The sequence below is a fragment of the Lathamus discolor genome, chromosome 6 (assembly GCF_037157495.1).
Source record: "Lathamus discolor isolate bLatDis1 chromosome 6, bLatDis1.hap1, whole genome shotgun sequence".
Lineage (NCBI taxonomy): Eukaryota > Metazoa > Chordata > Aves > Psittaciformes > Psittacidae > Lathamus > Lathamus discolor.
This window is the reverse complement of record NC_088889.1, coordinates 54,203,961-54,226,799: the sequence shown is the minus strand read 5'-3', so window position 1 is coordinate 54,226,799 and position 22,839 is coordinate 54,203,961. Positions and strand designations below refer to the sequence as shown.

General features: G+C 60.9%; 2 protein-coding genes and 1 long non-coding RNA gene across 6 annotated transcripts; all 3 read left to right on the top strand.

Annotated features, from left to right (window-relative positions):
• Positions 1 to 2,136: 2,136 nt before the first annotated feature.
• Positions 2,137 to 7,726, top strand: LOC136017486 (glutamine-rich protein 2-like). Its single transcript, XM_065685799.1, has 14 exons — positions 2,137 to 2,591; positions 2,838 to 2,942; positions 3,440 to 3,508; positions 3,690 to 4,473; positions 4,603 to 4,718; positions 4,846 to 4,937; positions 5,090 to 5,204; positions 5,372 to 5,560; positions 5,830 to 5,952; positions 6,128 to 6,202; positions 6,511 to 6,675; positions 6,832 to 6,953; positions 7,268 to 7,333; positions 7,633 to 7,726. Exons 1-14 carry the CDS (start codon positions 2,262 to 2,264, stop codon positions 7,724 to 7,726), a joined length of 2,445 nt encoding a protein of 814 aa, XP_065541871.1. The 5' UTR covers positions 2,137 to 2,261.
• A 385-nt stretch (positions 7,727 to 8,111) lies between these two features.
• On the top strand, positions 8,112 to 9,081 carry LOC136017470 (uncharacterized). The gene is made up of 2 exons (XR_010613938.1): positions 8,112 to 8,153; positions 8,334 to 9,081. It is a non-coding gene; the product is annotated as an uncharacterized LOC136017470 (long non-coding RNA).
• A 5,876-nt stretch (positions 9,082 to 14,957) lies between these two features.
• On the top strand, positions 14,958 to 21,430 carry LOC136017424 (glutamine-rich protein 2-like). Of its 4 annotated transcripts, none has more exons than XM_065685734.1 (16): positions 14,958 to 15,416; positions 15,663 to 15,767; positions 16,259 to 16,327; positions 16,509 to 17,292; positions 17,422 to 17,537; positions 17,665 to 17,756; positions 17,909 to 17,990; positions 18,191 to 18,379; positions 18,646 to 18,771; positions 18,947 to 19,021; positions 19,330 to 19,494; positions 19,651 to 19,772; positions 20,088 to 20,153; positions 20,453 to 20,542; positions 20,818 to 20,971; positions 21,149 to 21,430. In XM_065685734.1, exons 1-16 carry the CDS (start codon positions 15,087 to 15,089, stop codon positions 21,410 to 21,412), a joined length of 2,829 nt encoding a protein of 942 aa, XP_065541806.1. In that variant the 5' UTR covers positions 14,958 to 15,086; the 3' UTR covers positions 21,413 to 21,430. The 4 variants fall into 4 exon arrangements, with proteins under 4 accessions (XP_065541806.1, XP_065541803.1, XP_065541805.1 ...); XM_065685731.1 differs by having other exon boundaries at positions 14,959 to 15,416; positions 17,909 to 18,023; XM_065685733.1 differs by having other exon boundaries at positions 14,960 to 15,416; positions 17,909 to 18,023; positions 21,152 to 21,430.
• Positions 21,431 to 22,839: the final 1,409 nt, after the last annotated feature.

Sequence of the window (22,839 nt, the reverse complement as noted above, 5' to 3'; positions counted from 1 at the left end):
CATGGCAATTTGGGCCATCGCTCAAACCGGACAAACTTCTCACCGTGTTGTGAAACACCTTCACGCCTCTTTTGCCGTTTTAGGTGTACCCCTACCTCTTAAAACAGACAATGCTCCAGCCTATACTTCTGCTAGGTTTCACCGCTTTTGCTCGCTTTGGGGTGTGAAACGCCTCACCGGACTCCCTAATTCACCCACTGGACAAGCAATTGTTGAGCGGGCTCACCAATCCCTTAGAAACCTGTTACTTCGACAAAAAAGCAGGCAATGGGTCACGTTTTTATTTTGGGGGATCGGCACCTACAGGGGTAAGCTTTTATAAGAAACATGTTTGGACACAATGGACCAATATGTCGAATAATTGTGATTATAAAACTCATAGAAAAACGGATTCTGTAGCGGAGCAATAGGTGCTGAGACCCTAGGTAGTAAATTTTATATTTGGAATGATAATTCGGCAAAACAATTTCCTAAGGATATTTTTTTAATGGAGCTTGGCAAGGGGTACCAAAAAACGTTCGGGGAGGGCCTGACCTCTCTGGAGCTGTTGTGTTCCCGTCTGGGAGGGTTTTGACCCCAGTGGCTTGTGTCGTGAGCAGCCTGGGGGCTGTGTTTCTACTCCATGTTAACGGAGTCGGGCTATCGAAGCGCTAAACCAGGGGCTGGCGCGTTGTTTGAGAAGGGAATCGAGAGCGCTCCTTGCCGTCCCGCGGGTGGGCAGCAAGAGGAGACAAACTTCATGTTTCCCTTTCTGACTGACTTGCCTGAGAGCGCAGAAGGGAACGCTTCCGTCAGGGGCTGCACGGCCGGCCAGATGGTTTGCTGCAGGCAGAGCGAAGCAGCCCCTTGCTGGCTGAGTGCCCTCTCCTCTCTTGCGCAGCAGAGCAACGGCTTTCATGCAACCCGAGTCGGGGGAGCATCCAGACAGGGCAGCTTAGGGCAACCTGTTCGCAGGGCTACTCAGCGTCTCGTGTCAGGGCACTGGAAACAAGCTCACACGTGTCTCCCAGCCAGGCCAGGGACGCTAGTTTATGTGCTGGCCTTTTTGTTTTGTGAGCTTTGCATCATCCTTGTTCTGCAGGGGCAAGGCCCGTGAGGGGCTTGGTCCTCACTCGAACACTTTGTCTGCGCTGCAAAGTCAGCCCCAGTGAGCAGAGGGTTGAGCCGGTGTCCCCTGGCTCGTAGTCAGCACCACAGCCTGAGTTCTCCTCAGGCTTCGCTTCACACCTTACCCTGACTAGAAGCCAGAAGCAGTTGGCTAACCTGAAGCCAGGAGATGACTCAAAATCCCTACCTGCTCTGGGAAAACTGGCGGCCTGCATTCACTGGGTCCCAAAGGTTGTGGGGAGAAGACTGCACAGAGCAAATCTCTCTTTAAGGCCTGAAAAGGAATCTCTCATCTCTTTGACAAGAGCAAGGCTTGTCAAGTTCCGCCTCCGGCTTGCCCCCCCTCCTTCTCCGAGTGCCCCACCGCAGGAGGGAGGTGTCGGTTCTCTGGCACGCTCGGACCTGGAGGTTTCTGCGGGGAAAGATGTTCCTGAGGATTCTTTCTGTCAGCCCTTGTCTGATGGGGGACTCTGCTTCCAAGATGCGTCGGAGTCCTCTCCTTCCTCGGGCTGTGTGGAAGCTCGTGTCTGTCTGCGCTGCTTTTGCTGCTTGTGCAGCTCTTTGCTCTGGGCCGAGGTGCTCAGAAGGTGCGCGGTGATGCTGCCAGCAGCAGCCTTCCCCCCAGCATTGCCACGCCTAAGGCAGAGAGCGAAACCTGCCCTGCTCTCGCCGCCTAGCGCTGCCCCCCTCGGCAGCACAGCTCGCCTTGCCGGGGCGCTCCGCTTCCCTGGGCAGGGGCTGGCGGAAGCGGGGTCGGCCCCGGGACCGTCACCCGTGCGCTCCAGCTGCGGGACGGGAGAGGGCCGCGGGGCGTCGCCCGGCAACGGGTGTGTTCGTCAGCGCCGGCCTCTGTGCGGTCGAGAACGGGCTCGGCCAATGGGCGTCGAGGAGCGGGCGGCGGTGGTCGGTAAAGAGGCGCGGCAGGGCGGGGGGCAGCGTCAGCTGCTGCAGGTGCGGGGCCGGGGGGCGCGGGGGGCGCGGGGAGCGGGGGTCAGGGGGGCCGGCGGTGGGGCTGGAGGGGGCAGAGGCGGCGGGGAAGGGGCCGCCACATCCCTGCGGGGGCAGGAGCACGAGCAGGAGGCAGGCTGCCCGCTGCCCGCTGTCTCTCCTCCCGCCAGCAGGTCAGACTCGTGTTGTCGGCCACAGCGGCAGCCATGGCTCCGCTCAGCTTGAGCCAGTTGCTGGACGCCGCCATCGCGGCGCCCGATTTCCAGAGCGTGAACTTCCGAGCGCTGCACAGCCTGCTGCAGGCCGTGCTGGGGCACCTGGGCCTGCAGGACCGCTCCCCCCGGGGCTTGGAGCAGCCTGCGGAGCGGGACAGGGCAAGGACCCCGGCCGCGGGGCAGCAGCCGCAGCAGGCGGGTGAGCAGCTGCCTGCGAAGGACCCGCTGCAGGACACCGCCGGCGGCTCCGAAGCTGATGTGGCTGCCGGCGTGGGGCAGCCGGTGCAGAGGGTGGAAGGCGACGAGAGCAGCGGCTCTGAGGTAGAGGCTCTCCCCAGTCCCCCGGGTGCGGCCCCGCTGAGGCGCCTCCTCCTCCAGGGGCGGCTCTTTGCCCTGGGCATCAGCTTCAGCGCTCCTGCACAGAGCTCGGCGCGGGCAGGCAGGGCTGGATGCAGCCCTGCCCGCACGGCTTTGTGTGATGGCTTCCCTTGGGGCAGGGTGGGGACCGAGTTCCTGCTCTGCAGGGCTCCTCCCGCGGGGCTCACGCCTGCCCCCCTCCTCTCCTAGGACACGGCTGGCTACCGGGCTCTCCTGGAGGAGATCAGCCAGATGAAGGAGGCGCAGTCCCGCATGCAGGGAGAAATCCGCATGATCCAGGAGGCGCTTGGCTTGGTGAGCTGCTGCTGCTGCTGCTGCTGCTGTCCCCAGGAGGGAGCTGGCCTCTTGCTCCCCTCCCCGCATCACCCCGCATCTCCCTGCGGGCCCTGTCCTCCGGCCTCGGGTGTCACCCGGTGTGAAGGGCACTGGGAGGGAGGAGTGGGAAGGGTGCCCCAAGAGGGAAGCACGGGAGCTCAGCCCCACCCTGCCTGGAGCCCCGGGGAGGGCAGAAATGGGCAGCGCTGCCTGCGGCTCAAGCTGCTGGCAGAGGTGGTAACTGTGTGTGTCCACCCAAGTGGCGCTGAGGCGCTTCTTAGCTGAGCACCCGTGAAAGTACCGTGGGTGCTGGGAAGGAGGGTCAAGAGCTACTGGTACAATACAGCAGCAGCCCCCCTCCCCGGCACGCGCCTGCCCAGCGTCCGTCTGTCTAGTGCCCAAGATGATTTGCAGATGCTTCCGTTCAGTCCTGCTCCTGTGTCCTGACTGCCGTCCCTCTCCTCGCCCCACTTTAGGGGAACCGCCAGGATGCTGCTGGCCGGCTGCCAGGCCTCTGCGACCTGAGGACTCTGGGCAGTGACGTGGTACGGTTACGAGCGCGCCGGATCCTGCTGCAGGACAGGAGATGGCGGCATCCCTGGGGGCCCAGTTCAGGCGCTCCCTCTGCACTAGGGCACGGTCCCCAGCAGCGCTGGGTGGGAGGGGGAGTGCTCCTGTGGGCCCCACCGTGCCCCTGGCTACATGGCTGATCTCTTCCTTCCCCAGCAAATGCTGAAGGAAAGGCTGGGCCTGTACCCGGACCCGGAGGAGGTCAGCAACATGGTGCACTGGGACGTGCTGGAGGATTGCCTGGTGGGCAGCAAAGGAGAACGGGGCAGAGATGGAGGAAGACCCAGACGAGAAGAAGAAGAGCCGTCTGCTACCACCAAGTCTCCCGCTTCAGATGCGGACACCCCACAGGGGGCAAGCTCAGTGCTGGGACCTAGAGAGAGCCCAGCGGGGCTGAAGGATCCAGGGGCAGCTCTGACGGCCCCCGAGCAGCAGGCAGGCGTTCCCTCAGATCGCAGGAGGGATGCTGGCACCAGAGCGATGATGCAGACAGCGTCTCGGGACGTGCAGACCACCAGCTTGGGGACCCAGCCAACACGGCCAGAGTCCACGGGCACCCAGACCACCAGCAGGCTGGGGACGCAGGCGGAGTCCACCGTCACTCAGACCCCCATCTCGGGGGAGCGGCTCAGCACACAGCTTGCCGGGGCTGGCCCCCTGGCAGCAGGGACTCTCTTGCCGACAGCCCAGGGATTCGAGATCCCAGTGGACGCTGATGCCAGGGCCACGGCCCACGTGCAAGAGCTGGCCTTGCCCTCGGGCTCCGGCAGTGCCTACCACAACGCCTACAAGTGCTACGCGGAGACGGTGGAGGCTGTCAAGCAGATTGGGCAGCTCAGACACCTCTATGCTGCCCTGAAGGAGCAGGTGGCCCAGCTAGAAGCCAGCAGGCTGGAGCGGACTGAACTGGAGAAGCTGCGCCTGCTCCTGCAGGAGGGAGGTGGGAGCTGTGGGAGGCTTGTGGGGGGTGTTTGAAATGCTGGGTGTGGAGCTGGTTGTGCTGGGAGCCTGGCGCGTAGGGTGAGAGCCCTTCACTGACAGCGTGTCCCCTTGTCCCATGCCCTTCTAGGCCAGGAGAGCGTTGCCAACACGCTGGGTGACCTCCAGGCCCAGGTGTCATCCCTGCAGGGCCTGGCCAGGGAGCTGCAGGGCGTGGCCAGGGAGGTGCAGGGAGAGAAGGGGAAGGTAAGGAGTCCCCGAGGGAGACGCAGGGATGCTGCGAGAGTTGGGCCCGGAGGAGGCAGCTGAAGAGCCCCTGTGCTGGGGTGACACAGGGGCCGTGCCCTGACTCTGCCCCCGCTGCCGTTCCCAGATCAGGAAGCTGGAGAGCGCCGTTGGCAAACTGGAGGCGGCCAGCGCCAGCTGGCAAACGGATGCGAGCGACCAGCCGAGCCTGCTCTTGGGGTAAAAGGACAGGAGAGGGTTTCGTTCCCTGTGGGGCTGCAGGGGAGCCCGGGAGGGCTGGGAGCATCCCATGCTGGGCGGTGAGGGCCGCCCCCTGAGCAAGTAAGCTTGTGAAGACTTAAGCCTGCCTGTGCCCCTGTCTCGCTGGCCAGGTCCCCACCGCAGGAGGGAAAGCGGGACGTGAAGCATCTGGCAGAGCAGCAGCAAATAAGCAAGGCTGCACTGGATCAGGTGGTGAGCCAGAGGGCCGAGGGGGAGCAGGAGCAGGTGAGGCGTGGGGGGAGCTGCCACCACCCGCTGGCTCTTTGAGGTGGTCCTGGTGGGATTCCCAGGCACGTGCCGTGGCTGGCTGGGGCCACGGAGCCTCCACGGCACCTGGGATTCTTGGCTGCATCTGTCCCGTCTCAGAGGTGATTCCTGTTCCCCTTCTGCAGCTGGAAGAGGTGAGAGTGATGGAGAGCACGGGGCAGGAGGCGGCAGCATGCCCCATGTGCAGCAGCGACACGAGCACGCGCTTGGGGATGGTCCTGCGACGCTATGAGAAGCTGCAGGGGCTGGTGGAGTCCCTCATGTCGAGGAAGAAGACGGGCAAGGCGGTGAGGCAGCTGCCAGGGAAGAGCCAGGTAGGGAGATGGCAGCGTGGGGGACTTGGGAGGGGGCTGCCAGAACCGTGCCCGGCTCTTTGTGCTTCGGTGCTATGTGGGGGAGTTGCGTGCTCCCCCCCATCCTGTCTCGTAAGGTCCGCAGCATAGAGGGAGATTGAAGGCGTGCTGCAGATGTCCTGCTGGCACTGAGAGCCTGTGGCCACTGGCCCAGTAAGGCAGGTCTGTCCCCGTGGGGCAGCCTCCCCACCTTGCGTGGCACTACCTTGTTATTTTCCTCCCTGGAGCAGGACGAGGAGGTGCTGAAGCGCATCCAGGCTGCCATCCTGCAGATGCAAGGGGAGTGTGAGAAGCTCAACTCTGTCACGGGGAGCCTCCTGGATGACAGTCGCCAGCAGCAGAAAGACATCGAGGTAGGTGGCTGAAACCCCCGTGGGCTTAGAGCATCCTCCAGGCAGAGCCCAGGCTGGGGACCACAGGCGATTTGCCCTGTGGAGATTAAGAGTACCTTTCGCGGAGGATTCTGTGTGTGGGGAGAAGCAGGGGTGCTCCTGCCACAAGGTCATAGGATGCTTTCTGTGTTGGAAGGGTCTGCTGCAGTCCGTGGAGAGGCTGGAGAAGGAGAAGGCAGACAAGGAGGACCTGGAGATGGGAATGGATGAGGTACAACCTCAAGGGGCCTAAGCAGCAGCCAAGGGGTCCTGGGCAGGGTGACAAATGCCCCTTGTCCCCCTGGGAGCTTGGTGGCAGAGCTGGCCCTGGGGGAGGGAGGATTCCTAGCCCAGCTGCAGGTCCCTCTGTCTCCCCCCTCCATGTCCCTGGGGCTGGTGGGGCGAGTGGGACCACACAGCCGCGGGAGGAGCACAGTGGTCCTGCCGGAGTGCTTTTGCCTCTGCCCCTGCAATGGGCTGACCCTGGCTGTTGCACCTCCATCCTTTCCCCACCGTTCTCCTGCCTTTCCCTGTTGCTAGAAAGCAGACAAAGGCGCCTTGGAAAGCAAAGTCAGCCGCGCCCAATTTGAGGCGAGCCTGGAGCTGCTGAACGAGAGAAACCAGGAGGTGCTGAGCCGGGTGACAGGCCAGGAGCAGGGGCTGCACGAGGTCCAGCAGCAGCTGCGGGAGGAGATGGCCCCCAAGGTGAGGGGCGGCTCATCGCCGCTGCGCAAAACCGGCACCTTCGGGGCTCGGTGGCCCAAGGCAGCATCCTCCTGAGGATTCCTGCTCCTGGCTTTTCCCTGGGGACGCGGTGTCCCATCGCGGAGCCGCTGGCTGAGGGAGTGTGTCTGTCTGCAGCTGGATCGCCTGGAGCTGGGGCCATTCCAGCAAGAGCTGGATGAACACTGGAAGAGCAGCCTTGAGCAGCTCAAGGAAACGGCACCCCCAATGGAAGCTGACGATGCAGCCGGGATTAGGAAGTGAGTGCAAGAGGGACAGCACTCGCCTTGTTCCCGCTTTGTCCTTGCCTGCATCCCCTGTTGCCACGGTGCCTGTGGCAGCGGTTCCCAGGGCATTGGAGGTTCTTGGGCGCTCCGCTCTGGGAATTCTCCTGTGCCTAAGATGAAGTGGAGCTTTTTCCCAGGAGGGAGCCCACAACCAACCACTCTCCCTCATCCTATCCCCTTTCTTCTGTAAGCAGCCAGCAGGCTGGGACCTTGTTGGTGTTGGGGGGGGATGAAGCAGGCTGAAACCCAGGTTTCCCAACTCACCCAGCCCTTTGTCCCCTCCCCAGGCAGCTGCTGGTGGATTTCCAGTGCCTGTCTTGTGACAGGCAACTCGGCCTGCGGGTGCCTGGCTCGTGAGTACCGCCCAGCACAGGCGCATCAGGAGTCTGCATGGGTGGGATGGGGGAGGATGGGTGCTGGTGGTGCTCCAGCCCAGGCATGGGGTTGGGGGTGTCTGCCTGCGAGGGTCTGATCGTGCCCAGCCCCCTGCACAGGCCTGCCCGTCAGCTCGGCGGGAGGATTAGGAGCCCTTGCGGAGGGCAGCGGGCAGGGGGTGCCGTGAGGTACAAGCCTGTGGGGTTTGGGGGGCTGCCACGAGCCAGGGTGGGTCGTTTGTCCCCTGTCACCCACTGACGGCTCTTGCCCTCCCCAGGCCTATCCCGCCCATCCCGCCCTTTCCACCGCTGGTCCCTCACGTCACTGGACGATCCCAGCCCGTTCTAAAGACGGAGCAAACCCACAGGTAGGGGACACGGGACCCATCCCCATCCCTGGGGTGCATGGTGGCCCTGCCCCAGCAAGGGAGAGTCCTTCCCTGCATCGGGGCAAAGGACCCTGCTCCCTGGGCAGGGCAGGGGAGCAGAGATGTGCCACAGAGGCTCAGCTGGGCTTGCCCCAGGCCTGGCGGTTTTACAGCCTCGCCCCTGTGCTGCCCCGTCTCTCTCTCTCTCAGTGGCGCGGAAGCCACACGTGCTGAGTTGGGTGCTGGGTGCTGAGTGTTCCCATACCCTATCCTGCAGGGAGCCGATGGCTGCATGCAGGTACCCCACCGTGCCACGGCAGTGTGGGGGCCAGCATACCCTCACACGCCCGCTGCAGCGCAGCCTGCGCCTCCCGCTCATCCAGCCCAGTGCCCCAGAGGCACTCCAGCCATCCACCCTGCTCCCCAGCAAGGTAGGGATGAAGAAAGAAGGGATCTGGTGGGTGTGACTGAGGTTGGGAGGGAGGGTGATGCTGAGCCTCTGGGGGGGATCCATGCCTCCCTTTCTGCGGGAGAGACGGGTACAGAGGGTTGCTTGGGGCCGCTGAATTCAGCGCCATGCCTTCGCCGACCCATTCTCTCCTCCCCAGCAGGACAAGATAGAGCTGTTGGGGCAGGACAGCCGCAGGGCTGGCCCCTGCCCCTCGGCCCCAGGCACCACTGGCCCACTGGAACAAAGGTCAGGCTCATCCCACAGCCTCCTTGTCCAGGGACACCGGCCCCACCCGCCCCTCCAGCCCCGCAGGACGGATGCAGCAACGCGGCAGCCGGGCTGGACTGGGGGTCACCAGCTGAATCCCATTGCCCCGGCACCCCAGCAGGCGCGAGGAAGTAGCTCCCAGCAGCAGCAATAAAGGGTGATACTCAGCAAAGCGCCTGTGTGGCCTGAGGGGGGGAACCCTGGCTTGGCATCTGCCCTTGGCCTGTGGCCACGTGTCACTGAAGGAGCTGAAAACAGCCCCTGGCCACCCCTCTGCTCCTCATCCCCGGGGTCTGAGCAACTTGAGCTGCTGCGCTCCCCGCGCCACCTCCGTGAGCCCTGTGTGGCCCCGCTGGCCCCTGCTAGGGGAGCCTGTGGCCCCAGAGTGGGGCTGGGGGAGCTTGGGCAGTGCAGCAGGAGGAGGAGGATGCTCGGTTGCTGCTGAAGGTGGCAGCAAGAGGGCACCTGGGTGGAAAGGGTGGTGGTGGCAGCACACGGTGAGGGGCAGCTCTCAACTCCCTGCTAAAAGCAGGGAACTTGCCCGTATTGTTGCCCTTGTTTTCTGACTGTGAGTATTGCAGTGGTCTTGGTAAAGAGCACAGCGCAGGAAGGGGCTTCAGGGCTTCGTGCTAGAGTTGGCTTCCTTGGTGTTTATGTCAAGGAAGGCAGCGTGTGGCTGTACTGCTTCTGGCATCCAACTTGGATCGTACCTAGCCCTTGATTCATCAATAAGCCATGACATCAGCTAGCTGGGGCCGGCCAAGACGGTGGAGATTCGGTGCCTCAAGTGGCGTGGGAGAGATAACTCCCACCAGAGATAGGGTGTGTGGACTTCTGAGGCTAGGGTTCAACTCCCCTGGCTTCACAAGTCTGCAGAATAAAAGCTTAACACTGTGTCCCGTTGAAGCCAAAGGACTGTAGTCCTCCGCCCATAGGTGGCTGTTAAGAGACTCTGCTGTTGACTTCACTGTCTGTGTGGACCGTGCAACCAACAGGCTTCAATCCACGACTGTAGACCCTTCTAAGAGAGGGCTAACGTATGATGACGGTACCTTGAAAGTCCTTTTAAAATGGGCAAAGGACCGGGAGCCAGTTTTGGGAGTGGGTGCAGCTTTTGAGCTACACACCTGGGACCTGATTGGATCCGCTTTACCGGAAGAAATTAGCAAGGGATCCAAGGAGGTTCATAAATTAGCTACCTTGTGGCGACTGAGTAAAGAGACTTCAGAAGAAAAGTGAAAGGGCAGCCACTGCGCCTGCGTTTGCTGCGCTTTCGCCGAATTCCTCTGGGACAGAATCCGCTTCAAATGAACTATTTTCCCCGATATCGGTGCCCGGACCGGCGCCGGTACAAGCCTTGATCGTAAACCCCCTTCAACCATCACAATCAGCAGCTCCTGAAGTGGGAAAAAACCCCAAACGAAAAAACCATCATGGAGCCCATTGCCCCCACCCCCCACGCCCCTCATCCCCCCGAACCTCTGCCAGTTGCTGCTGCGGCTGCGAAGACTGAGGATAGAGATGAAGATGATCCTTTTGACCCGGGGCCTATCGATCTGGAAAAGGGGTCTGGTTTATATCCCCCAGATCCTCATGATAAATGGGCGGCTGTGGAGGGAGAAGCGAGATGGGTGGGGGATGCAGATGTATTGTGTGCTTTCCCTGTGATGTAGGTGCTGGATCAAGACCCGCGGGGGGAAGGTCTCTCGTGTGCTCTTATCAGGGGTTTCGGGAGGACTGTGGCAGACTGTGGACTTGGGGCCCCATATAGCACTCATTTGATACAGTCTCTCTGTGATACTCATGTACTAGAAGTTGGCAAATACAAGTAAGTCCATGTTTCTATTGACGCTTGGAGACCTTTACAGATATTGCTGGCCACTTCTTCTGACGTAGGCTGGCCACCTGTGTCGGAATGAGTGTGCATTTTGGTCAGTATAAAAGCCCAAGCCTCATGCAATGCGGGGGAGGCAGAGCCTCTGCGGGGGCGCTCGCTAAGGTTGAGCCTGCCGCCTCGCACTGCGATGATGCTTCTCGGAGCTGGTTTCCCGATAGTCCTCACAGGGTCCTTGTGCCACGTTCTGTACGTGGGACTGTGGAGTGGGAGTAATAATTGTCTGGATTTTGTGTCTCAAACATTGTAGTTGTGTGGAGTGTGCTTGTGGGATCCCATACGTGTACGTGTGTGTGATGAGGGCAGATGGTGTTCTACGTATTTTTTTTGTTGTCGGGTTCATGTAAGAGTTCTTAGCAGGTAGCAGTTTAACATTTCGGGCAAGAAAGGGTTAATGCAAAAGTGTGATGGCTGGCAGGTATTGATGGTTGCTGCTGAAGCAGGCAGGCAGCTGTAGCTGCTGCGGAGTAGGCAGGCATTTACAGGTGCTGCCAAGCAGGCCGCTGTTTGTAGCCGTGCAAAGCAGGGTGAACAACTTTGGGAAAAAAACCACAAAAAAACCCACACCAAAAACCCAAGAAACAAAACCCAAACCTCTCCGTCCATTCAAGTATTGAGGCAGTTTGTAGAGACACCACAGACAAAGCCTAAAGAGCGCCTGCAACACAGTGGGCGCATGGTAGGAGCCTTGCTTAGCGTGTTTAAAGTAACCTGGGGGTGAATCCAACACTTGGAGGAACAGATCGCTTGAAACAAGAACCGCTAACCGAAGAAGCGAGAGGGGCAGTGCACAAAGCTTTATCAGCCGTCACCTAAGCAGCGTCAGGGTGGCAGAGAAATAAAAAAGAGTAACGATGCAGCAAACTCCTTGGCTGTTAAAAATGTGCAGTTTACTTCTGCAGCTGCTTTACGTTCCTTTTGCATCAGAATGCCTCTGCTTTAAGGAAACACTTTAACCTGTCTACTTTTCAAGAACTGATAACCCGGCAGAGGGGGTATATTTGCGTGCTCCTACCCACAGGTCCATGGCAGCTGCCTGCAAAGTTTGTCAAGCCTTGCCGTGAGTCGGACAGACGAGTGGAAAAACCCAGTGCCTCAGCTACAGGAGCCGACCGTGAATACCCCAAGCAGAATCAGAGAAAAATGAATGATTGCAAAACATCACTTGGAGGCAACTGAAAAGTAACAGCTTGAATAAGTGTGCTTGTAAAGTAGCTATTATCAGAGGCTGTGATTTTGTGTATAAAAGCACCTGTATTTACTAGCCAGTTGCTAATACGGAACTACACCTTGGACTGTATGGGTTTGTCACTTGCAAAAGAGACGTTAGAGCATGCAAATTTGCAGCAGCTGCTAGAAAATGCCAAGGCAAAAGCTAGAAAGATTCTAATATGACGGTAGTGTTATAAAGCAGGTAATGGAACAAATTAAGAGGGTGGGAGAACTCCACTGGTAAGAAATGTCTTTGGCTAGTCCCTCGCTGCCATCAGCATCTTCAACATGCTGCTGCACCCTGTAATAGTTACTCTGCTAATGTAAATCTGTATGTGCTTTGCCATAGTAGTGACTTGTTACTGGATGAAGCCGGTGAAGCTCTGCATTGACAGCAAGGTGCAAGGACTGAGGTTGGCCAAATGCCCGCTACCACAGTCAAGGGCAAGACTGGCTTGGCCTCTGTGTTTGCCACCAAGAAGAACCTTTAGCTCCGCTGTCGGCTGCAACCCAGCATGTGTGGAGCGGTGGGGGCACATGCCATGCCAGACCTTGATGTGAGGGATGGCCTCGCCTGTTATCAGAGAGCCATCCAGGAGAAAAAGGGCAGGCCCAGCAGCCTGTGGCTGGCATATGTTGGAGGTATGGTCTAGTCCAAATCCCCTGCTTGAGCAGGGTCACCTGAAAGATATATAAAACAAAACAAAAACAAAAACAAAGGGAATGCAAGGATTTTCTCCACCTGACAATCGATTCCTTGCCCACACCACTGGTTCTATATAAAGGCCTACATGATAACGAGTGGAAAGGAACAGTGCCATTGCTGACATGGGGTCAAGGATGCGGCCGTGTACAGCCGTGTACAGGACCATACTGGCTGCCAGCGGAACGTATAAAGCCCCAGAACTCAACAACATAGAGAAACGGCAACGACAGCAATCTTTGTAATATCTGTTCTATGATGTGTGACCACGGGTAATGGACAAGTCTACTGGGCGCATTTGTTAAATCCCCCATTATTCCGATCGGTTACATGGTGTGTAGGGTTCACTGGTATGCCGCATGTTATAAAGATTCAAGTGACTTCAGATCACGCTAATGTTACTGAAGTAAAAGGGATTGTAAACTCTTGTCCTGCACGTCAACAGACAGGCCTTGGCCTTGGTGTTGGAGTAAGTCCTCGAGGCATTTTCCCGCTACGACTTTGGCAAATGGACATCACTCGTGTTCCAGAATTTGGACGCCAAAAATACGTTCGTGTCTCGGTCGGCACTTTTTCCATGGCAATTTGGGCCATCGCTCAAACCGGACAAACGTCTCACCGTGTTGTGAAACACCTTCACGCCTCTTTTGCCGTTTTAGGTGTACCCCTACCTCTTAAAACAGACAATGCTCCAGCCTATACTTCTGCTAGGTTTCACCGCTTTTGCTCGCTTTGGGGTGTGAAACGTCTCACCGGACTCCCTAATTCACCCACTGGACAAGCAATTGTTGAGCGGGCTCACCAATCCCTTAGAAACCTGTTACTTCGACAAAAAAGCAGGCAATGGGTCACGTTTTTATTTTGGGGGATCGGCACCTACAGGGGTAAGCTTTTATAAGAAACATGTTTGGACACAATGGACCAATATGTCGAATAATTGTGATTATAAAACTCATAGAAAAACGGATTCTGTAGCGGAGCAATAGGTGCTGAGACCCTAGGTAGTAAATTTTATATTTGGAATGATAATTCGGCAAAACAATTTCCTAAGGATATTTTTTTAATGGAGCTTGGCAAGGGGTACCAAAAAACGTTCGGGGAGGGCCTGACCTCTCTGGAGCTGTTGTGTTCCCGTCTGGGAGGGTTTTGACCCCAGTGGCTTGTGTCGTGAGCAGCCTGGGGGCTGTGTTTCTACTCCATGTTAACGGAGTCGGGCTATCGAAGCGCTAAACCAGGGGCTGGCGCGTTGTTTGAGAAGGGAATCGAGAGCGCTCCTTGCCGTCCCGCGGGTGGGCAGCAAGAGGAGACAAACTTCATGTTTCCCTTTCTGACTGACTTGCCTGAGAGCGCAGAAGGGAACGCTTCCGTCAGGGGCTGCACGGCCGGCCAGATGGTTTGCTGCAGGCAGAGCGAAGCAGCCCCTTGCTGGCTGAGTGCCCTCTCCTCTCTTGCGCAGCAGAGCAACGGCTTTCATGCAACCCGAGTCGGGGGAGCATCCAGACGGGGCAGCTTAGGGCAACCTGTTCGCAGGGCTACTCAGCGTCTCGTGTCAGGGCACTGGAAACAAGCTCACACGTGTCTCCCAGCCAGGCCAGGGACGCTAGTTTATGTGCTGGCCTTTTTGTTTTGTGAGCTTTGCATCATCCTTGTTCTGCAGGGGCAAGGCCCGTGAGGGGCTTGGTCCTCACTCGAACACTTTGTCTGCGCTGCAAAGTCAGCCCCAGTGAGCAGAGGGTTGAGCCGGTGTCCCCTGGGTCGTAGTCAGCACCACAGCCTGAGTTCTCCTCAGGCTTCGCTTCACACCTTACCCTGACTAGAAGCCAGAAGCAGTTGGCTAACCTGAAGCCAGGAGATGACTCAAAATCCCTACCTGCTCTGGGAAAACTGGCGGCCTGCATTCACTGGGTCCCAAAGGTTGTGGGGAGAAGACTGCACAGAGCAAATCTCTCTTTAAGGCCTGAAAAGGAATCTCTCATCTCTTTGACAAGAGCAAGGCTTGTCAAGTTCCGCCTCCGGCTTGCCCCCCCTCCTTCTCCGAGTGCCCCACCGCAGGAGGGAGGTGTCGGTTCTCTGGCACGCTCGGACCTGGAGGTTTCTGCGGGGAAAGATGTTCCTGAGGATTCTTTCTGTCAGCCCTTGTCTGATGGGGGACTCTGCTTCCAAGATGCGTCGGAGTCCTCTCCTTCCTCGGGCTGTGTGGAAGCTCGTGTCTGTCTGCGCTGCTTTTGCTGCTTGTGCAGCTCTTTGCTCTGGGCCGAGGTGCTCAGAAGGTGCGCGGTGATGCTGCCAGCAGCAGCCTTCCCCCCAGCATTGCCACGCCTGAGGCAGAGAGCGAAACCTGCCCTGCTCTCGCCGCCTAGCGCTGCCCCCCTCGGCAGCACAGCTCGCCTTGCCGGGGCGCTCCGCTTCCCTGGGCAGGGGCTGGCGGAAGCGGGGTCGGCCCCGGGACCGTCACCCGTGCGCTCCAGCTGCGGGACGGGAGAGGGCCGCGGGGCGTCGCCCGGCAACGGGTGTGTTCGTCAGCGCCGGCCTCTGTGCGGTCGAGAACGGGCTCGGCCAATGGGCGTCGAGGAGCGGGCGGCGGTGGTCGGTAAAGAGGCGCGGCAGGGCGGGGGGCAGCGTCAGCTGCTGCAGGTGCGGGGCCGGGGGGCGCGGGGGGCGCGGGGAGCGGGGGTCAGGGGGGCCGGCGGTGGGGCTGGAGGGGGCAGAGGCGGCGGGGAAGGGGCCGCCACATCCCTGCGGGGGCAGGAGCACGAGCAGGAGGCAGGCTGCCCGCTGCCCGCTGTCTCTCCTCCCGCCAGCAGGTCAGACTCGTGTTGTCGGCCACAGCGGCAGCCATGGCTCCGCTCAGCTTGAGCCAGTTGCTGGACGCCGCCATCGCGGCGCCCGATTTCCAGAGCGTGAACTTCCGAGCGCTGCACAGCCTGCTGCAGGCCGTGCTGGGGCACCTGGGCCTGCAGGACCGCTCCCCCCGGGGCTTGGAGCAGCCTGCGGAGCGGGACAGGGCAAGGACCCCGGCCGCGGGGCAGCAGCCGCAGCAGGCGGGTGAGCAGCTGCCTGCGAAGGACCCGCTGCAGGACACCGCCGGCGGCTCCGAAGCTGATGTGGCTGCCGGCGTGGGGCAGCCGGTGCAGAGGGTGGAAGGCGACGAGAGCAGCGGCTCTGAGGTAGAGGCTCTCCCCAGTCCCCCGGGTGCGGCCCCGCTGAGGCGCCTCCTCCTCCAGGGGCGGCTCTTTGCCCTGGGCATCAGCTTCAGCGCTCCTGCACAGAGCTCGGCGCGGGCAGGCAGGGCTGGATGCAGCCCTGCCCGCACGGCTTTGTGTGATGGCTTCCCTTGGGGCAGGGTGGGGACCGAGTTCCTGCTCTGCAGGGCTCCTCCCGCGGGGCTCACGCCTGCCCCCCTCCTCTCCTAGGACACGGCTGGCTACCGGGCTCTCCTGGAGGAGATCAGCCAGATGAAGGAGGCGCAGTCCCGCATGCAGGGAGAAATCCGCATGATCCAGGAGGCGCTTGGCTTGGTGAGCTGCTGCTGCTGCTGCTGTCCCCAGGAGGGAGCTGGCCTCTTGCTCCCCTCCCCGCATCACCCCGCATCTCCCTGCGGGCCCTGTCCTCCGGCCTCGGGTGTCACCCGGTGTGAAGGGCACTGGGAGGGAGGAGTGGGAAGGGTGCCCCAAGAGGGAAGCACGGGAGCTCAGCCCCACCCTGCCTGGAGCCCCGGGGAGGGCAGAAATGGGCAGCGCTGCCTGCGGCTCAAGCTGCTGGCAGAGGTGGTAACTGTGTGTGTCCACCCAAGTGGCGCTGAGGCGCTTCTTAGCTGAGCACCCGTGAAAGTACCGTGGGTGCTGGGAAGGAGGGTCAAGAGCTACTGGTACAATACAGCAGCAGCCCCCCTCCCCGGCACGCGCCTGCCCAGCGTCCGTCTGTCTAGTGCCCAAGATGATTTGCAGATGCTTCCGTTCAGTCCTGCTCCTGTGTCCTGACTGCCGTCCCTCTCCTCGCCCCACTTTAGGGGAACCGCCAGGATGCTGCTGGCCGGCTGCCAGGCCTCTGCGACCTGAGGACTCTGGGCAGTGACGTGGTACGGTTACGAGCGCGCCGGATCCTGCTGCAGGACAGGAGATGGCGGCATCCCTGGGGGCCCAGTTCAGGCGCTCCCTCTGCACTAGGGCACGGTCCCCAGCAGCGCTGGGTGGGAGGGGGAGTGCTCCTGTGGGCCCCACCGTGCCCCTGGCTACATGGCTGATCTCTTCCTTCCCCAGCAAATGCTGAAGGAAAGGCTGGGCCTGTACCCGGACCCGGAGGAGGTCAGCAACATGGTGCACTGGGACGTGCTGGAGGATTGCCTGGTGGGCAGCAAAGGAGAACGGGGCAGAGATGGAGGAAGACCCAGACGAGAAGAAGAAGAGCCGTCTGCTACCACCAAGTCTCCCGCTTCAGATGCGGACACCCCACAGGGGGCAAGCTCAGTGCTGGGACCTAGAGAGAGCCCAGCGGGGCTGAAGGATCCAGGGGCAGCTCTGACGGCCCCCGAGCAGCAGGCAGGCGTTCCCTCAGATTGCAGGAGGGATGCTGGCACCAGAGCGATGATGCAGACAGCGTCTCGGGACGTGCAGACCACCAGCTTGGGGACCCAGCCAACACGGCCAGAGTCCACGGGCACCCAGACCACCAGCAGGCTGGGGACGCAGGCGGAGTCCACCGTCACTCAGACCCCCATCTCGGGGGAGCGGCTCAGCACACAGCTTGCCGGGGCTGGCCCCCTGGCAGCAGGGACCCTCTTGCCGACAGCCCAGGGATTCGAGATCCCAGTGGACGCTGATGCCAGGGCCACGGCCCACGTGCAAGAGCTGGCCTTGCCCTCGGGCTCCGGCAGTGCCTACCACAACGCCTACAAGTGCTACGCGGAGACGGTGGAGGCTGTCAAGCAGATTGGGCAGCTCAGACACCTCTATGCTGCCCTGAAGGAGCAGGTGGCCCAGCTAGAAGCCAGCAGGCTGGAGCGGACTGAACTGGAGAAGCTGCGCCTGCTCCTGCAGGAGGGAGGTGGGAGCTGTGGGAGGCTTGTGGGGGGTGTTTGAAATGCTGGGTGTGGAGCTGGTTGTGCTGGGAGCCTGGCGCGTAGGGTGAGAGCCCTTCACTGACAGCGTGTCCCCTTGTCCCATGCCCTTCTAGGCCAGGAGAGCGTTGCCAACACGCTGGGTGACCTCCAGGCCCAGGTGTCATCCCTGCAGGGCCTGGCCAGGGAGCTGCAGGGCGTGGCCAGGGAGGTGCAGGGAGAGAAGGGGAAGGTAAGGAGTCCCCGAGGGAGACGCAGGGATGCTGCGAGAGTTGGGCCCGGAGGAGGCAGCTGAAGAGCCCCTGTGCTGGGGTGACACAGGGGCCGTGCCCTGACTCTGCCCCCGCTGCCGTTCCCAGATCAGGAAGCTGGAGAGCGCCGTTGGCAAACTGGAGGCGGCCAGCGCCAGCTGGCAAACGGATGCGAGCGACCAGCCGAGCCTGCTCTTGGGGTAAAAGGACAGGAGAGGGTTTCGTTCCCTGTGGGGCTGCAGGGGAGCCCGGGAGGGCTGGGAGCATCCCATGCTGGGCGGTGAGGGCCGCCCCCTGAGCAAGTAAGCTTGTGAAGACTTAAGCCTGCCTGTGCCCCTGTCTCGCTGGCCAGGTCCCCACCGCAGGAGGGAAAGCGGGACGTGAAGCATCTGGCAGAGCAGCAGCAAATAAGCAAGGCTGCACTGGATCAGGTGGTGAGCCAGAGGGCCGAGGGGGAGCAGGAGCAGGTGAGGCGTGGGGGGAGCTGCCACCACCCGCTGGCTCTTTGAGGTGGTCCTGGTGGGATTCCCAGGCACGTGCCGTGGCTGGCTGGGGCCACGGAGCCTCCACGGCACCTGGGATTCTTGGCTGCATCTGTCCCGTCTCAGAGGTGATTCCTGTTCCCCTTCTGCAGCTGGAAGAGGTGAGAGTGATGGAGAGCACGGGGCAGGAGGCGGCAGCATGCCCCATGTGCAGCAGCGACACGAGCACGCGCTTGGGGATGGTCCTGCGACGCTATGAGAAGCTGCAGGGGCTGGTGGAGTCCCTCATGTCGAGGAAGAAGACGGGCAAGGCGGTGAGGCAGCTGCCAGGGAAGAGCCAGGTAGGGAGATGGCAGCGTGGGGGACTTGGGAGGGGGCTGCCAGAACCGTGCCCGGCTCTTTGTGCTTCGGTGCTATGTGGGGGAGTTGCGTGCTCCCCCCCATCCTGTCTCGTAAGGTCCGCAGCATAGAGGGAGATTGAAGGCGTGCTGCAGATGTCCTGCTGGCACTGAGAGCCTGTGGCCACTGGCCCAGTAAGGCAGGTCTGTCCCCATGGGGCAGCCTCCCCACCTTGCGTGGCACTACCTTGTTATTTTCCTCCCTGGAGCAGGACGAGGAGGTGCTGAAGCGCATCCAGGCTGCCATCCTGCAGATGCAAGGGGAGTGTGAGAAGCTCAACTCTGTCACGGGGAGCCTCCTGGATGACAGTCGCCAGCAGCAGAAAGACATCGAGGTAGGTGGCTGAAACCCCCGTGGGCTTAGAGCATCCTGCAGGCAGAGCCCAGGCTGGGGACCACAGGCGATTTGCCCTGTGGAGATTAAGAGTACCTTTCGCGGAGGATTCTGTGTGTGGGGAGAAGCAGGGGTGCTCCTGCCACAAGGTCATAGGATGCTTTCTGTGTTGGAAGGGTCTGCTGCAGTCCGTGGAGAGGCTGGAGAAGGAGAAGGCAGACAAGGAGGACCTGGAGATGGGAATGGATGAGGTACAACCTCAAGGGGCCTAAGCAGCAGCCAAGGGGTCCTGGGCAGGGTGACAAATGCCCCTTGTCCCCCTGGGAGCTTGGTGGCAGAGCTGGCCCTGGGGGAGGGAGGATTCCTAGCCCAGCTGCAGGTCCCTCTGTCTCCCCCCTCCATGTCCCTGGGGCTGGTGGGGCGAGTGGGACCACACAGCCGCGGGAGGAGCACAGTGGTCCTGCCGGAGTGCTTTTGCCTCTGCCCCTGCAATGGGCTGACCCTGGCTGTTGCACCTCCATCCTTTCCCCACCGTTCTCCTGCCTTTCCCTGTTGCTAGAAAGCAGACAAAGGCGCCTTGGAAAGCAAAGTCAGCCGCGCCCAATTTGAGGCGAGCCTGGAGCTGCTGAAGGAGAGAAACCAGGAGGTGCTGAGCCGGGTGACAGGCCAGGAGCAGGGGCTGCACGAGGTCCAGCAGCAGCTGCGGGAGGAGATGGCCCCCAAGGTGAGGGGCGGCTCATCGCCGCTGCGCAAAACCGGCACCTTCGGGGCTCGGTGGCCCAAGGCAGCATCCTCCTGAGGATTCCTGCTCCTGGCTTTTCCCTGGGGACGCGGTGTCCCATCGCGGAGCCGCTGGCTGAGGGAGTGTGTCTGTCTGCAGCTGGATCGCCTGGAGCTGGGGCCATTCCAGCAAGAGCTGGATGAACACTGGAAGAGCAGCCTTGAGCAGCTCAAGGAAACGGCACCCCCAATGGAAGCTGACGATGCAGCCGGGATTAGGAAGTGAGTGCAAGAGGGACAGCACTCGCCTTGTTCCCGCTTTGTCCTTGCCTGCATCCCCTGTTGCCACGGTGCCTGTGGCAGCGGTTCCCAGGGCATTGGAGGTTCTTGGGCGCTCCGCTCTGGGAATTCTCCTGTGCCTAAGATGAAGTGGAGCTTTTTCCCAGGAGGGAGCCCACAACCAACCACTCTCCCTCATCCTATCCCCTTTCTTCTGTAAGCAGCCAGCAGGCTGGGACCTTGTTGGTGTTGGGGGGGGGATGAAGCAGGCTGAAACCCAGGTTTCCCAACTCACCCAGCCCTTTGTCCCCTCCCCAGGCAGCTGCTGGTGGATTTCCAGTGCCTGTCTTGTGACAGGCAACTCGGCCTGCGGGTGCCTGGCTCGTGAGTACCGCCCAGCACAGGCGCATCAGGAGTCTGCATGGGTGGGATGGGGGAGGATGGGTGCTGGTGGTGCTCCAGACCAGGCATGGGGTTGGGGGTGTCTGCCTGCGAGGGTCTGATCGTGCCCAGCCCCCTGCACAGGCCTGCCCGTCAGCTCGGCGGGAGGATTAGGAGCCCTTGCGGAGGGCAGCGGGCAGGGGGTGCCGTGAGGTACAAGCCTGTGGGGTTTGGGGGGCTGCCACGAGCCAGGGTGGGTCGTTTGTCCCCTGTCACCCACTGACGGCTCTTGCCCTCCCCAGGCCTATCCCGCCCATCCCGCCCTTTCCACCGCTGGTCCCTCACGTCACTGGACGATCCCAGCCCGTTCTAAAGACGGAGCAAACCCACAGGTAGGGACACGGGACCCATCCCCATCCCTGGGGTGCATGGTGGCCCTGCCCCAGCAAGGGAGAGTCCTTCCCTGCATCGGGGCAAAGGACCCTGCTCCCTGGGCAGGGCAGGGGAGCAGAGATGTGCCACAGAGGCTCAGCTGGGCTTGCCCCAGGCCTGGCGGTTTTACAGCCTCGCCCCGTGCTGCCCCGTCTCTCTCTCTCTCAGTGGCGCGGAAGCCACACGTGCTGAGTTGGGTGCTGGGTGCTGAGTGTTCCCATACCCTATCCTGCAGGGAGCCGATGGCTGCATGCAGGTACCCCACCGTGCCACGGCAGTGTGGGGGCCAGCATACCCTCACACGCCCGCTGCAGCGCAGCCTGCGCCTCCCGCTCATCCAGCCCAGCGCCCCAGAGGCACTCCAGCCATCCACCCTGCTCCCCAGCAAGGTAGGGATGAAGAAAGAAGGGATCTGGTGGGTGTGACTGAGGTTGGGAGGGAGGGTGATGCTGAGCCTCTGGGGGGGATCCATGCCTCCCTTTCTGCGGGAGAGACGGGTACAGAGGGTTGCTTGGGGCCGCTGAATTCAGCGCCATGCCTTCGCCGACCCATTCTCTCCTCCCCAGCAGGACAAGATAGAGCTGTTGGGGCAGGACAGCCGCAGGGCTGGCCCCTGCCCCTCGGCCCCAGGCACCACTGGCCCACTGGAACAAAGGTCAGGCTCATCCCACAGCCTCCTTGTCCAGGGACACCGGCCCCACCCGCCCCTCCAGCCCCGCAGGACGGATGCAGCAACGCGGCAGCCGGGCTGGACTGGGGGTCACCAGCTGAATCCCATTGCCCCGGCACCCCAGCAGGCGCGAGGAAGTAGCTCCCAGCAGCAGCAATAAAGGGTGATACTCAGCAAAGCGCCTGTGTGGCCTGAGGGGGGGAACCCTGGCTTGGCATCTGCCCTTGGCCTGTGGCCACGTGTCACTGAAGGAGCTGAAAACAGCCCCTGGCCACCCCTCTGCTCCTCATCCCCGGGGTCTGAGCAACTTGAGCTGCTGCGCTCCCCGCGCCACCTCCCTGAGCCCTGTGTGGCCCCGCTGGCCCCTGCTAGGGGAGCCTGTGGCCCCAGAGTGGGGCTGGGGGAGCTTGGGCAGTGCAGCAGGAGGAGGAGGATGCTCGGTTGCTGCTGAAGGTGGCAGCAAGAGGGCACCTGGGTGGAAAGGGTGGTGGTGGCAGCACACGGTGAGGGGCAGCTCTCAACTCCCTGCTAAAAGCAGGGAACTTGCCCGTATTGTTGCCCTTGTTTTCTGACTGTGAGTATTGCAGTGGTCTTGGTAAAGAGCACAGCGCAGGAAGGGGCTTCAGGGCTTCGTGCTAGAGTTGGCTTCCTTGGTGTTTATGTCAAGGAAGGCAGCGTGTGGCTGTACTGCTTCTGGCATCCAACTTGGATCGTACCTAGCCCTTGATTCATCAATAAGCCATGACATCAGCTAGCTGGGGCCGGCCAAGACGGTGGAGATTCGGTGCCTCAAGTGGCGTGGGAGAGATAACTCCCACCAGAGATAGGGTGTGTGGACTTCTGAGGCTAGGGTTCAACTCCCCTGGCTTCACAAGTCTGCAGAATAAAAGCTTAACACTGTGTCCCGTTGAAGCCAAAGGACTGTAGTCCTCCGCCCATAGGTGGCTGTTAAGAGACTCTGCTGTTGACTTCACTGTCTGTGTGGACCGTGCAACCAACAGGCTTCAATCCACGACTGTAGACCCTTCTAAGAGAGGGCTAACGTATGATGACGGTACCTTGAAAGTCCTTTTAAAATGGGCAAAGGACCGGGAGCCAGTTTTGGGAGTGGGTGCAGCTTTTGAGCTACACACCTGGGACCTGATTGGATCCGCTTTACCGGAAGAAATTAGCAAGGGATCCAAGGAGGTTCATAAATTAGCTACCTTGTGGCGACTGAGTAAAGAGACTTCAGAAGAAAAGTGAAAGGGCAGCCACTGCGCCTGCGTTTGCTGCGCTTTCGCCGAATTCCTCTGGGACAGAATCCGCTTCAAATGAACTATTTTCCCCGATATCGGTGCCCGGACCGGCGCCGGTACAAGCCTTGATCGTAAACCCCCTTCAACCATCACAATCAGCAGCTCCTGAAGTGGGAAAAAACCCCCAAACGAAAAAACCATCATGGAGCCCATTGCCCCCACGCCCCTCATCCCCCCGAACCTCTGCCAGTTGCTGCTGCGGCTGCGAAGACTGAGGATAGAGATGAAGATGATCCTTTTGACCCGGGGCCTATCGATCTGGAAAAGGGGTCTGGTTTATATCCCCCAG

Coding starts and splice junctions, on each gene's coding strand:
- LOC136017486 (XM_065685799.1), top strand. CDS start 2,262: ATGGCTCCGCTCAGCTTGAGCCAGTTGCTGGACGCCGCCATCGCGGCG. Junction 5,561..5,829: donor AGCTGCCAGGGAAGAGCCAG/GTAGGGAGATGG, acceptor TCCCTGGAGCAG/GACGAGGAGGTGCTGAAGCG. Junction 6,203..6,510: donor TGGAGATGGGAATGGATGAG/GTACAACCTCAA, acceptor CCCTGTTGCTAG/AAAGCAGACAAAGGCGCCTT.
- LOC136017424 (XM_065685731.1), top strand. CDS start 15,087: ATGGCTCCGCTCAGCTTGAGCCAGTTGCTGGACGCCGCCATCGCGGCG. Junction 18,024..18,190: donor CCGAGGGGGAGCAGGAGCAG/GTGAGGCGTGGG, acceptor CCCCTTCTGCAG/CTGGAAGAGGTGAGAGTGAT. Junction 18,772..18,946: donor AGCAGCAGAAAGACATCGAG/GTAGGTGGCTGA, acceptor CTGTGTTGGAAG/GGTCTGCTGCAGTCCGTGGA.